Here is a 13,562-nt window from a genome sequence, read left to right as displayed (position 1 = left end):
AATTCCTTGCTAACAGACAGGCTAAATGACCTGATAAAACCACCACAGTTTAATTTTAGATTACTAGATAAATTGGTTTTGCCTAGATGAGTGAGTGAGTGAATGAATGAATGAATCTTGACCCATTGATAAACCACAATGAAAGAGGAACATTGCTGAATAGAGTAGGAGATAGGGAATCAAACATGTGGTTTCTTTTGTCTCCATTCTTTTAGCTATTTAGTCTTAATAGACACTGGAAAAAGCTTTCTTTTTATCTTAATAGACGTGGGAAAAAACCTTTGGAGCTGGTACATGACAAAAATGAAGAGAATTAGAAGATCAGTTCAGGAGCCGAGGTGATGAGAGACCCATGGTTACCTGAGTTGAGGTGGCAGCTTGAACCTATTACGCACATCGTCAAAGCGGTTCCCGAGGTAAGGAGTGTCCACTGTCAGAAATATGGCCTTGTAGCCCCTTTGTTCTGCCCGCTGCACTAGCTGCTTGGTGACCTCACGGTCCTTGTAGATGTACAGTTGCAGCCAGCGGAGTGCCTCGGGACTGGCCTCTGCCACTTCTTCAATTGAGGAAGTGGACCAGGAACTCAGCATCATCCCGGTTCCCAGTGACCTGCAGGCTGAGGAAGAAAGAAGATAAAGGCAAGCCCAGCATTCTTCCTCACTCCAAAGCCTTCAGGCTGTGGCTCAAGGGGGTGGAAACATCTATAAGAGCAATTTGGCAATAAGAAGTCAATTCTTTAAATAATTAGAAATATGCTTTCCTTTCTACACTCCGAATTGATCTTGAAGAGAAAAATGAGTCAAATAGCCAAAGATGTACTATGGGTAGGGATGAAAAAATTTGGAACAACCTGAATCTCCAACCTTAGAGGATTGGATACACTGCACTACATATATAAAATGAAAGGTACACACCCATTAAAGGCAATATGTTTGTGGTGTTTAATTTTGTGTGTCAACTTGGCTAAGTGATGGTTTCCAGGATTTGCTCAAATACATCTGGTTGTTGCTGTGAAGGTATGTTTTAAGGAGACTAACGTTCAAATAGGTAGATTTTAAGTAAGGTAGATTACTCTCCATAAGGTGAATAGGGATCATCCAATCAATTGAAGGCTTTCCCTGAGGATTCTGTTAGCAGACTGCCTTCAGACCCAAACTGCAACATGAACTCTTCTCTAGGTCTCCAACCTGACAGCTTACCCTTTAGGTTTTAGACTTGCCAGGGTCCACAAATAAATCCCCCTACCTTTGCCTCTCTTTCTATGTACATATTCTGTTTCTATTACAGTTATTAAAGAATAATATTATTTGTGGATACAGAAAGAATTTCAAGATATATTTTTGAAAGTCTACAAAATGACACATATAATTCCACATTTGTACCAGTGTGATTATTGGTTTATAAACCTAAACAAACTAATTGTTAATGAGAGGTTGGAGAGTTTAATTTTTTTCTTTGTTTTTAACTTTTTAACTTTTATCTTCAAACATTTTGTTAAGGGTGCATTCTTCCGTTTATGTTGTACTTTTTAATATTATAAAATATGTATGCTAGACATCCCAAGTACATAGCAGCTCCCTCACAACCTTTTGAGCAAGATATCAAGAAATGAGCACAGTGAAAGTGAAAAATAAGTAATAAATTAGATAGATTCACCAAACCAATAGTCTTAGAGAACTGGGAAGAACATGGGGGATAAGCTTTTCAACGAAAAAAGGGTAAAAGGCAGTAGAATTGGGGTCATCTTTAGTGGAGGAGAAACTGATACAATGTTTGTACGCCAAATACCAAACATGGCAAGAGACAATATGTCTCTAACCATATGTAAACTAATCGTATGGCCCTGGGTCATTCAACTTATCTGTGTGCCTGACATATATCAAATGGCAGTAAAAGTAGTTGTCCAAGTGACACTCCTTGGGTGATGTTGAGATCAAGTGATGTGCTGTTTAAGATACGACTTTGAGAAGCTAAAATGCTTCCGTGCATTTTCAAATCTCCCTTCAGTGTTTGTGAAAACATAGTGTGCAAACATTCCCCCAGAATTTCTAGTTCAGTAGGTCTGAGATGGGGCCTGAGAATTTGCCTTTCCAACCAGTTCCCAAAGGTGCTGATGCTGCCAGTCCCCTGTACCACACTTTGAAATTTAAGTAGTAGCATTATCATTTGGTAGTAAAATTCTAAATTCACACGGTAATAAAATGGATTTTGTTCTGGACAAATGTTACTTTTCCTATGGTAGGTGCTGCATTCCTGTGGTTCAGGTGACAGTTCAGATAAAGAAGACCTAAACTGGAGATTATCTTGTCTGTGGGCAGCTAATTTGTTCCCTCCAAGTGTGCCTTGAGAATTGCTCTCAAGAGGCTCATGAGTTGCAAAATATTGTCACAACCCACATCTTATTAAGTAATAACACATATGCACATCTAGACCATTGTCTGATTTTCATTAAGATTTATAAATATGGAAAATAGCTCCAGGTCATCTACTGCTGTTTGGAAGGAACACCAGGGAACGCTGACTGGGTCAGAATCCCCTAACCATCAATTTATCATAGAGAAAATATGCCCTGAAGAGGATGTGCTCTAAGGTCGCACAGAAATGGAGAGCTGAGTGGGATGAGGACCCAGCATGTCTGACTACTTCTGCAGGGCAATGATCTTTCTAGAGAGAATTCTTAGATGCCCAAAAGACTCTCTGGTATCAAGCATAGATAAATGCGTTCTCCCAATCCTTCAGAGCCATCATCCCCAAAGGGAGTAGGTTTGCCATATCCCTGAAGGATGCTACCATGCCAACAGCTCTGGGAAGGCATGGAAATGGAAACCAGGGTGTAGGGCCTGCCACATACTGCAATACAGAGTGTGGCTATACAAAGGGGTTCAGCTAAGAGGACCATCAAATGATAGGACACCTTTTTGTAGTGTATACAAAGGCATCATGTCAGTGAGCGGCTCCTCTGTCAATAAAGATCAAGAATCCTCAAAAAGATCTTGAATTCATAAGAAATATCTACAGACACTCCACAAAGACCATTAAAATTGTTAAGCTATCAAATGTGCAAGAGGTGTTGACCTTCATAAACCTTTTGTCTAGTCCCCTTGGATGGGTATGTCCAGAGAAAAGCAAGGTTCGTTCATGTAATCTATTTCCTGAGTCTACTGCTTTGATACTAATGGTTCCTGAAGCTATTGGTGCTCAATGTTTATTTTTCAATGATTAAATCATATGGGGCTGAAATTTTGAGAATCAGGGAACTTTAAACTTCTAAGTTACCAATGTTTCAAGCTGTAGGCATTTAATAAATATTTGGTGATTTAACGAATTTACTTCAGGAGAAAATGCTGGATGCAGAGAGAATTTCAGAGACTGTGCTGACATACTACGAGTTGAGGCTATATATTACTCCCAGGAGAGAACAGGAGCAAAACTTAGAAGGCTTCATGCTCCTTGGAACATATATTACTGCCCACTGTGATCCCCATTCACCTGTGATCATATGCTGTGATAAAAAAAAAGACAATTATGGATGAATTACATCTATGGTTTTCAACACAGTTTTATGTTGAATGAGATAGAGCACCCTGGGATTTTGCAAGGACCATTCAGAGAGACAATCACAACTTTTCCTGTTAAAATATTGAAACACTTCCATTCTAACTGGCAAATAACCATGGCTCTGAAGGAAATGACCCTCCTTCTTGAGTCCCTTCATTCTCTTCTCTCCTCAAGGCATCATTCAAGAGAATGTGGCATCATTCTCTTCTCTCCTCAAGGAATCCCTGGACCCCCACCCCTACAACCCACAAATTCAAATGTTAATGCCTGGCAGGGCTGCTGGGCATCCAGAATGCTGTTAGAGCACTAGAAACCAGCATCTGAGCATCTCTTCTAATTGGTTAAAGTCTTTCGTTGTACTGGTTGCTAAATGTTTCAAATGTCATTTTTGCCTGATAAAGAAAATACCCTTCTAGCCCACATTGCTCTTTGAGGACAAAAACTACAAGCTTTTTAATTTTATAAATCACTTGGCATAGTCAGACTTTGTTATAAAATTCTAATTAGAGTTATCCTAGTCCAGTGCATAAATGTTTTTGAAGCCCGTTTTCACTCCATATTAATTTTCTGCAATGAAACTCTGACCTGCTCTCAAAAGCAGCAACTGTTAGATTTCATTTTACAAGGGACAGTGGTTCACTTGCGTGGAGCTGTGTGTCCAGCTTGTGGTGTAGCAACAGAAGACTCCAGCGTATGTTGCATTTTCATAACTCCTAGCAAAATGGAGATCACATCTGCGGTGGTAAAGACAAGGCCTGGCCCTTGCCCAAGATGAAAGTCCCTAATGTTGATCCAAGTCTAAAAATCTTGGCTTTCATTATAGCCAGCATATCCTAGAGATACAATATCCAGGAGGATACACAATCAAGTAAACACTGATCCCATATGACATCCCACGACTCTGTTTCCTTACTTTCACTCACTCCCTCTTTTATCATCCCTAAGATATATTTTCAAGAATAAAAACCTAAAGCTTTAATGCTCTAGATGTATTCGTATTTTAGTTTTTTCCTCTTCTTTATTTAGAGACAGCAGTAGTACATTATGCCATTGTTATAAAAAATGCATATGAGGGGCACCTGGGTGGCTCAGTCTGTCAAGCGGCCAACTTCGGCTCAGGTCATGATCTCGTGGTCTGTGAGTTCGAGCCCCGCGTCGGGCTCTGTGCTGACAGCTCAGAGCCTGGTGCCTGTTTCAGATTCTGTGTCTCCCTCTTTCTGACCCTCCCCCGTTCATGCTCTGTCTCTCTCTGTCTCAAAAATAAATAAACGTTAAAAAAATTTTTTAAAAAATGCATATGAGATACACACACACATATCACTAAAAGAGACATTAGTAAGGTTGTAGACATTAAAGCATCAAAGATAGGGACACTTGAGTAGCTCAGTCGGTTAAGTGTCCAACTATGGATCAGGTCATGATCCCCCAGTTTGTGGGTTCGAGCCCCATGTCAGGCTCTGTGCTGACAGCATGGAACCTGGAGCCCACTTCAAGTTTTGGGTCTCCTCTGTCTCTCTGTCTCTTTGTCTCTCTGTCTCTGTCTCTCTCTCTCTCTGCCTCTTCCCCACTCATGCTCTGTCTCTCTCTTTCTCTCTCTCTCAAAATAAACATTTAAAAAATTATAAAGCATTGAAGATAAAGCCCTGGAAATGACCTAGGTAATAATATGTATTTCTTGAAAAAACAACAAGCTATAATGGGTTGAGAGTCAGAAAGCCTGGGCTACTGTCCCAGGCTGGCCATCCATGAGGCACCCTTCATCTGCAAAATATCTGTAACCACAGCTGCTATCTTGTCTGCTTCATAACACTGCTAGACAGTCAACACTGAGGCAAGGTTTGTGAACATTTTCTGTGTAAACTCTGAAGCCATGCGATTTTAAAGGGTTAAGTGAGAGAATGCCTAACACTACATGGGAAAAGAAGTCCTAGATAGCCTTATAAACTCAGAATTTTGACAAGGACCTGGATTTCTTATCATTACTCATCATCTTCTCTATACCCAGCTTTTCCCAGCATTGGTTTTGATGATCAAGACACCCATTCCTCTTTGCAAAGAGAGTGTCAAATGCTCACTCCCTTAAACAAGAAAGCTCTCAAAGGAGAGAGGAATCTTTTCCAGGCCAAGGAACTCCATGATAGGGCTGATATAAGAAAAGAATATCAAAGCAGATACTTCCTACATTCCCAGGGTGTACATTCCTTTGAAAAGCCAGGGACAAGACAACAGAAAATAATATGAGAGGTGCAACAAAAACATGCCTTTCCCCACTCCCCACCTCTATCCCTTATCTGTCTACAGATTTCTGAGGAGAGTCTGCAGAGTAGATCTGAGAGGCTGTCAGCATTTCCTTAGTAAGACAACAACAGCAATACCTGGAAGAAATTCTCACTATATTTTTTTCTTTGCTTTATTTGCAATAAAACCATAAGTATAATAATATGGAAATAAATGCATTTAATATCATTGTTTACTGTCACCCACAATCCCGTCCCTCCCACACTGGCTATGGGACAGTGAAAAACATTTGTGCGTTCTGGTTAACAGAATAAAAGTTATCCTAGAACCCACCCACAACAAATTTCTTATTAGAGTGAAATCACATGCCCTAGTCTGGGGAAATGCTACAAGGGTCTTCAATAATCTGGTATAAGATTTGACCTTAGTCAAATGTAGTTCTGCCTCCCCAAACTGCCATTCAGTAGATCTAACTCAATTTCCTACACTATGGAACCTATAATCAACCACTGAGGTTTATTTACATCAACTCATCTTAGATATCAATGCAACCACTTCTGGAGTTGATACAAACCCTAAGCTCCAATGTACAGTGATTTAATTGGGCTAGAACAAGTAAGTAGCTTTGCAAAGTGGCATGAACTGGCAGAATCCCCTGTATGGCTAAGAAATGCAATTGAGCTTGTACATCTTGGCAGTGTTTTGCTTTCCATCAAGCAAGCCTTAATAAAAATGTTCATTTCTTATCTAGGAAATCTGGATGTAGAGGAGAGAAGACAGGAAGCCTACTGTGGACTTAAATTTTAGGGGACACTAAGCCTACCTGTCCAAATTCTTTAATCAAAAACCACTTTGTACACATTCCTCTCCTTGGTTTCGAGTCACCCTGATATCAACAGGCTTTCAGAAGATCTTATAGGGTCTTCAGGTGGGAATGATATTCATGCTACATCCAACACTGTTTCATCTTTGAGGATTTAAACTACATCATTGGCTGGGAGCCACCAAAGACTTTCATTCTAGGCTCTGTCCGGTGCTTCTCAAGTTCAGATATACATAGAAATCATGTGATGATGTTGATAAAATTCAGATTCTGGCTTAGTAGTTCTGGTGTGGGATGTGAAATCTAACATTTCTAACAAGCTCCTGAGTGATGCTAATGCTTTTGTTTTGTGGACTATACTTTTAGAACAATGAGGTGGATGTTTTCTTTCTCAAGGACTCATTCAAGTTAGTTGGATATAACTGATGGCATAAGTAAAGCTAGGACTTACAGCAAACTGACCAGTGGTGGTAGGGTGGGTAGTGTCTGGCTCCCAGCTTGCCAGTTGCCAGAAACATCTTGCCAATGAATCTGTCTGTCTTCTACATTGTTGTCCCTTTGAGGAGGGCACAGGTAAATCTGCCACATTTTCTTATTTCTTATACATTCATCCCTTACTAGTTTTTTTTTTAATTTTTTTTTAACGTTTATTTATTTTTGAGACAGAGAGAGACAGAGCATGAACGGGGGAGGGTCAGAGAGAGGGAGACACAGAATCTGAAACAGGCTCCAGGCTCTGAGCTGTCAGCACAGAGCCCGACGCGGGGCTCGAACTCACGGACCGTGAGATCATGACCTGAGCCGAAGTCAGCCGCTTAACCGACTGAGCCACCCAGGCGCCCCATCCCTTACTAGTTTTAAAGTCAAGGAATAAATTACATTATACTAACAGCCTCTTGGCACATTTAACCATTACCATATATATATATATATATATATATATATATACACACACACACACACACACACCATATATACACCATATATATCAAATACCATATACCACATATACCATATATATATATATATACACCATATATGTATGTATGTATATACACCATGGTGGTATACCATATATATATATATATATATATATATATATATATATATATGGTAATGGTTAAATGTGCCAAGAGACTCATATATATACATAATATATACATATATATACATAATGTGCCAAGAGACTCATATATACACATATATAAACACATATATATGTATATATATACACACATATATATGTATACATATACATATATACACGTATATATATATATATATATATACACATACGTATATGTATACATATACGTATGTGTATATATATATATATATATATATACACATATACCGAGAGAGAGAGAGAGAGCATGTGAGGGAGAGCACTCAAGCAGAGGAGAGGTGCAGGGGGAGGGAGGGAGAGGGAGAGAGAGAGAGAGAGAGAGAGAGAGAGAGAGAGAATCTTAAGCAGGCTCCATGCTCAGCATGAAGTCCAACTAGGGGCTCCATCCCATGACCCTGGGATCATGACCTGAGCCAGAATCAAGAGTGGATACTCAACCAGCTGAGCCACCAGGTGCCCCATCATCAGACGTATCTTAGAACCTTGCTTATCTAGGACTTGCCCAGCTTCCTAGATTTGGGGTTAGAAACAAATATTAACAACAAAATAAAAATAAAATTGCAGAAGATAAGAGAGAGGGAAGTTACTGAAAGATGAGATAGTTCACCAATTATAAAATAGCTTCCAAATGTTTAATGTCTTGTCCAACAATCTTACACATATAGATAAGATGCTGCATCACCAAGTAAAACTAAAGCTTATCATGCTAGGCTTGACAGGGAGGGGAATTATAATACATTTGAGGATGATGTTCATCCACAGCTACCACCACCACCACCACAGAGGAAATTGTAAACTAGTAGTTACCAGTGGCAGTAAACATCTATTATTTGAAACATTAATTCATGTGGGTCAATCATATTTCCAGATTAGAGCAGAATGGTTAAGCAATGTGCTACTTTGGGTCCAAATTATTTCTTTGAAAATAGCTCTCTTTTATGGGAAAGGTGAGTTATGTTTCCAAAATTGTGTTTTTAAAGGAAAAAAGGATAACATGATTAAAGTGACTAAAGTTATTTTTAGGTGCATTTGATTAAAAAGCTCCTGCAAAACTTAGTCACCAAGACAGCTGTGCTGAAAATGTTGAGAAAATGCATTCTGTCCTCTGCACAGGAAGTCATTGTGCAATGGGGAAAATATGCAATGACAAAGTACCAAGCAGTTGTGTGGTTCAAAACTCAGGGTCTGACACACTAAGGTGTTTGCATAAATGTGCACCCTAACATCCACTGGGTGTGCCCACCTTTCTTCACACAGGAACTGCCATTTACAGAGTTGTTAAAGATGGAGTAAAAATTATTTATTGTCTGCACGTCTAAAATTACAATTTGAGATTACTTAGAAAAATAATGTTTTGAAACTTCCACTATAATTATCTGTGAAATACTTAGAAGTGGTCAAACAAATCTTAATTTATGATTTAGGGAACTTAAGCAATTTCAACACTGCCAAGAAAGGCCAGAAAACCAGATTTCACCTTTCCAGGGCTTTCAAGATGGTCCATTGTCTAAATCCGGAGCAGTTTAACCTTGAGTGATCACACTGTCACTAACTTTGAGAGCTCTTTTTGTCTGCATTGAAAGATTTCCAAGAAATAACTAGTCCCAATGACATCTGTGCCCTCCCTTTCTTGCTTCCACTGTGTCTCTGGGGTAGAACTCTGCATTAGACTAAAACATTAACTTTATTGTAATGATCCCCAGGTTATTATTCTGTCATTTTATTAAGTTGTCAGGTCCTGGCATATAACTGACAGATCACATGGAGACCACACCATAGTGAGATGCCTTTTATGATGGTTTCAAGGCAGATCAAGCCTGCACTTGACCTCAATTAACCTCCCTCAGTATAACAACCTCGGTGTTGAAACACACACGTGAGCCTCTGACTTCTGGATTATCATGCTTTAATGTCATCAGGCACACTTATAATTTGAGAAGAAGCAATCTCATGTTCTCAAGAAAGCTGCCCAATAGCTTAAATTCTGGTGCGAGATACTAAAAATCATACCACTTGATGTTGGTCTTTAATGTAGTGGGAGGCTAATTTTTTACTAGCTGTTTTTGATTGAAGTTTGTCCTACTGCAAAGTGGTTTCAACCCCGAATCTACCACTTCTTGGAAAATATTTAGATATAAAATTTTGATATATCTATGCACATATATACATTTTATATATTTTTGTATACCTATGTATATATATAAAAAAGGTCCATAATCTTTTAATATGTGTGAATGTATATATATGTATATGTGTATATATGTGTGTGTGTCTATGCTTATGTGTTGTGTGTGAGTTGTGTGTGTGGAATAGACATGTCCACTGAATTTTGATTGTGGGAAAAGAATGTCCAAAACATAAAATTGAGCTGAAATAGGTTGAAAATAAAGGTGAGAATTGGTTGATTTTTACTACAATGAAGCAAAGAGGTATTCTCTTCCAAATGTTTAATGATATAATTTGGACAAAGTTTTAGTGAACTGTCCTTTCTTCTTATTCCTCCTTAGTTTTGTTAATGGATTAAGACAAATAACTGGATCAGACTCTAGAGGGCAGATTGCTGTTCAAGCCCCATCTTGATCATGGGCCAGCCCTAGACTTTGGTCAAGGGCGTCCTTCTCCTCCACTGTCAAATGAGGGGAATGATAAATGATAATTACATCACAGGTCTATTGTGAGGATTAATGATGGGGCTGTGAAGTCCAGTATCTGGTGCATAAAAGGCACTCACTCACTTCAGGGGAAAAAAAAAAAAAAGCTCCATAAAGATATCTCACGCTTTCCTGTATTTAGGTAAAATTAAGAATAATGGGATACTTTCCTCATAGGTATGCTGAAATGTATATCTGCTTGGTCACCTAGTACAACACATAAATATATAAATCAATAAAGCTTTCAAAAATATATCATTTGGGTCTGGAGCAAAGGAAATGACAATTTTTCTTGCTGAATGGTCTTTCACTCAATGTCAAAATCGATCACTTAATCTCGGAAAATCCAGAAAATCCAACAGCTAAAGCTCTCACCTATGCCCTAATTCAGTTCTTTGGGGTCTGTATGGCTCTTTGTGCTACTCTGCCATCTCTTCCACCTGCGTCTTAATAGGTGGTCAAGTCATAGCCAAGTCCCAAAACTTCACTTTGGAATGTTCTAGCCTTTTAGGCTCAAAAAGAAAGTGTTTAGATTTAATGGTTTTATGGCCTATCAAATCCTGTGTGGTAGCCTCTAATTGCATCCAGGGGCAGGAATTTCTTTTAAAATCTTTTTTTCTTTTTTTCTTTTTTTTTTTTTTTTTTTTTTTTGACACTTTACTAAGAATTTGTAATATACTGAGCATTCCTAGAACGCCTTAGGTGCTTTCAATTTCTCTCTATTTGAGGTCCTGGCACTCCCTCATGTGGCGCGTGGACATATAACAGTCAGAAGCAAAGGGATGAATTAGTAACTCAATCTCCTCCTTCCTCTTATTTCTCATGTTTAAATGAAGCAAAGGAGCTAATGTAGTTCCATGGAGGCTGAAATAAAATTTCATTACAGCCACTGTGCATAAAACCAGAGAGATTTCTATGATAATGTCCTAAAAGCCTCTGTGGCATAGTAAGCATTTTGTTAATTTGCTCTGTGAGAAGTCAGAGATGTTTTACTTCTCTTGCAAGATGGAAATTTCACCTAATGAGACTACCTGTTTTATATTACACTAGCATTTATATTTATCATTGATATTTCCTTCACTACTTTAAGTATTTGTAGAAATGATTCTGCAATCATCCCTGAAGCTCATAAGAGGAATAAAACGTAAATCAAAAACCAATCTAATAGGGTTTCAGATGGATGCGCTGTTTATGAGTAGAGGTGTTTATATGGCTCCTTAAATATTATAACAATTGTCAATTATTAAAATGTTAACTAAATCATCTACTGCAATAAATCCCTTATTCATAACACAATGCATGACAAACTGCTCTCCACTCAGTGTTTCTTGGTTAGTTTCCTTCCATCTTAAAAGATTTTTAGGAGTTTTAATTTTTGCTTAAAATTCAAGCCCCTTTATTTATGCTCCTGAGTTTTGCTCAAGGCTCATATTTCCTAATAAGTTTCATATTCGGTGGCTTAGTCCATCCTCTCAAAATCAAAGGGATAAAACTATAAAAACATAGAATGCAGTTAATATTTGCATAATTAACATATTTGCAAAACATAATTGCAGTTAATATTCTGAGACTATAACATAGAGTTTGCCTTAGGCTTCTTGCTGTAGTTAATGATACTTGGAAATATCAGTCACTGATCAGGATCTTATACACAGCATTGAGAAAGTGATTAATATCCCTGAACAAGGTATTTAACCTCTGCAAGCCTCAGTGTCCACAACCACAGGAATTGGAAAAAGATCCTTAGAGTTTTGGGACTCCTGGATGGCTCAGTCAGTTAAGCGTCTGACTCTTGATTTCAGCTCTGGTCATGATCTTGTGGTCGGTGAGTTTGAGTCCCAAATCGGTCTCTGTGCTGACGGTGTGGAGCCTACTTGGGTTCTGCCCTGTCTTTCTGCCCCTCCCCTGCTCACACTCTTTTTCTTTCTCTCAAAATAAATAAATAAACATTTAAAAAAGAAGATCTTTAGAGTTTTACACTCATGTTTTAGGATGGGTAAGACATAGATAAGTTAATAAATGCAAATTGCCTGACATACATGAATTGCCAAATAAATGTTGGCTATCATCATTTTTCACAACAGTTAATTTCTGTGGCATTTATTAAACATCTATTTGTGTTTTCAGCAAGAGCCGGAAATATATATGTCTACTTGCTTTCCTCTATCCCAAGAATGCAGCTATGAGAAATGAAAAGCAATCACATATAAATGCTCACTCCACCGTCCACACTCTCCAGAGCTGGCACAGGAGGAAGAAGATAGAGGATAAGGGTGGGATTGCAGAAGGACAGTTCTCTACCTTGAATGGTTTCTCTAGTTCATGAAATCTTAAAGAAGGACAGAACCATTCATTTCTAATCTGAAAAAAAATGGTAAAATCATCTTCCTGTTAGGAATTTTCTGGTTTGGGTTTTTGAGTTTTCTCATTGTAGAGATTTTGTCTGCATTCTTGCCTTCACAGCAGAACTCTTTTTTTTAACTGTCTTTTTGAACCCCAACATGCAACACAAGTAGCTCTGTGGTTGGTGACACACCTCACTTCCCCAAGACTCTTGGGAACAATCCCAACCTCTTTGGGACATGATAAGCAAACCACTGATCTTGCTTGAGCAGCTGACTTTATCAGTGACGAAACGTAATCCTCCTAGAGAGTGAAAATGGCCTGCTACAGAAGTGAAACTAGTTAGTGGTGAATTCCACATAAATCAGATGTCCCAGACTGACAGCCCAGGGGACAGTTGTAGCCCGCAAAAGTATTTGCTTTGGCCCACACATTACTGCCCCAAACAGAGTTTTAGAGAATTTTTGATTTATTTGCCAACATTTAAAAACCAGGAGATTACACATAAAAATCAAGGGTTTTGGCTTCTCTTAAAGTTTTTGGAGATTTGGCAGCCCAACATCCTCAATCCCTTGGGACAGTAGTTAGCTAGCACTAAAATGTGGCTGCCCCCCTCTATGGAACCTGCAATCTCAGGTTTGCTGAAGTCTCCACCATCGAGCCTGCATTGTTGTTTTCCTAACTTCATCCCTCTCTGGGTATTTATGTTACCAATCTGACCCTTAAAGTCATTTTTGAGGTCCCTGCATAAAGCTTAAATTAAAAATATCTTTAGCAAAGTAAAAAGAGCAACTTTCATTCCCACTAAAGTGTAAATGGAGTA

The 13,562-nt window shown here is 38.6% G+C and overlaps 1 protein-coding gene across 1 annotated transcript in view; it reads right to left on the bottom strand.

The window, feature by feature from the left end:
• Positions 1-13,562, bottom strand: part of HAO1 (hydroxyacid oxidase 1) — a 47,479-nt gene that overhangs the window by 22,200 nt on the left and 11,717 nt on the right. The window contains exon 3 of the mRNA XM_078444257.2: positions 361-616. Coding sequence (XP_078300383.1) covers positions 361-616 — 256 coding nt within the window. The remainder of the gene's footprint in view (positions 1-360; positions 617-13,562) is intronic.

Source organism: Panthera onca, chromosome A3, assembly GCF_046562875.1.
Source record: "Panthera onca isolate mPanOnc1 chromosome A3, mPanOnc1 haplotype 2, whole genome shotgun sequence".
NCBI classification, from domain to species: domain Eukaryota; kingdom Metazoa; phylum Chordata; class Mammalia; order Carnivora; family Felidae; genus Panthera; species Panthera onca.
The sequence above is the reverse complement of the archived record's forward strand: the minus strand, read 5'-3'. Positions and strand labels throughout refer to the sequence as shown.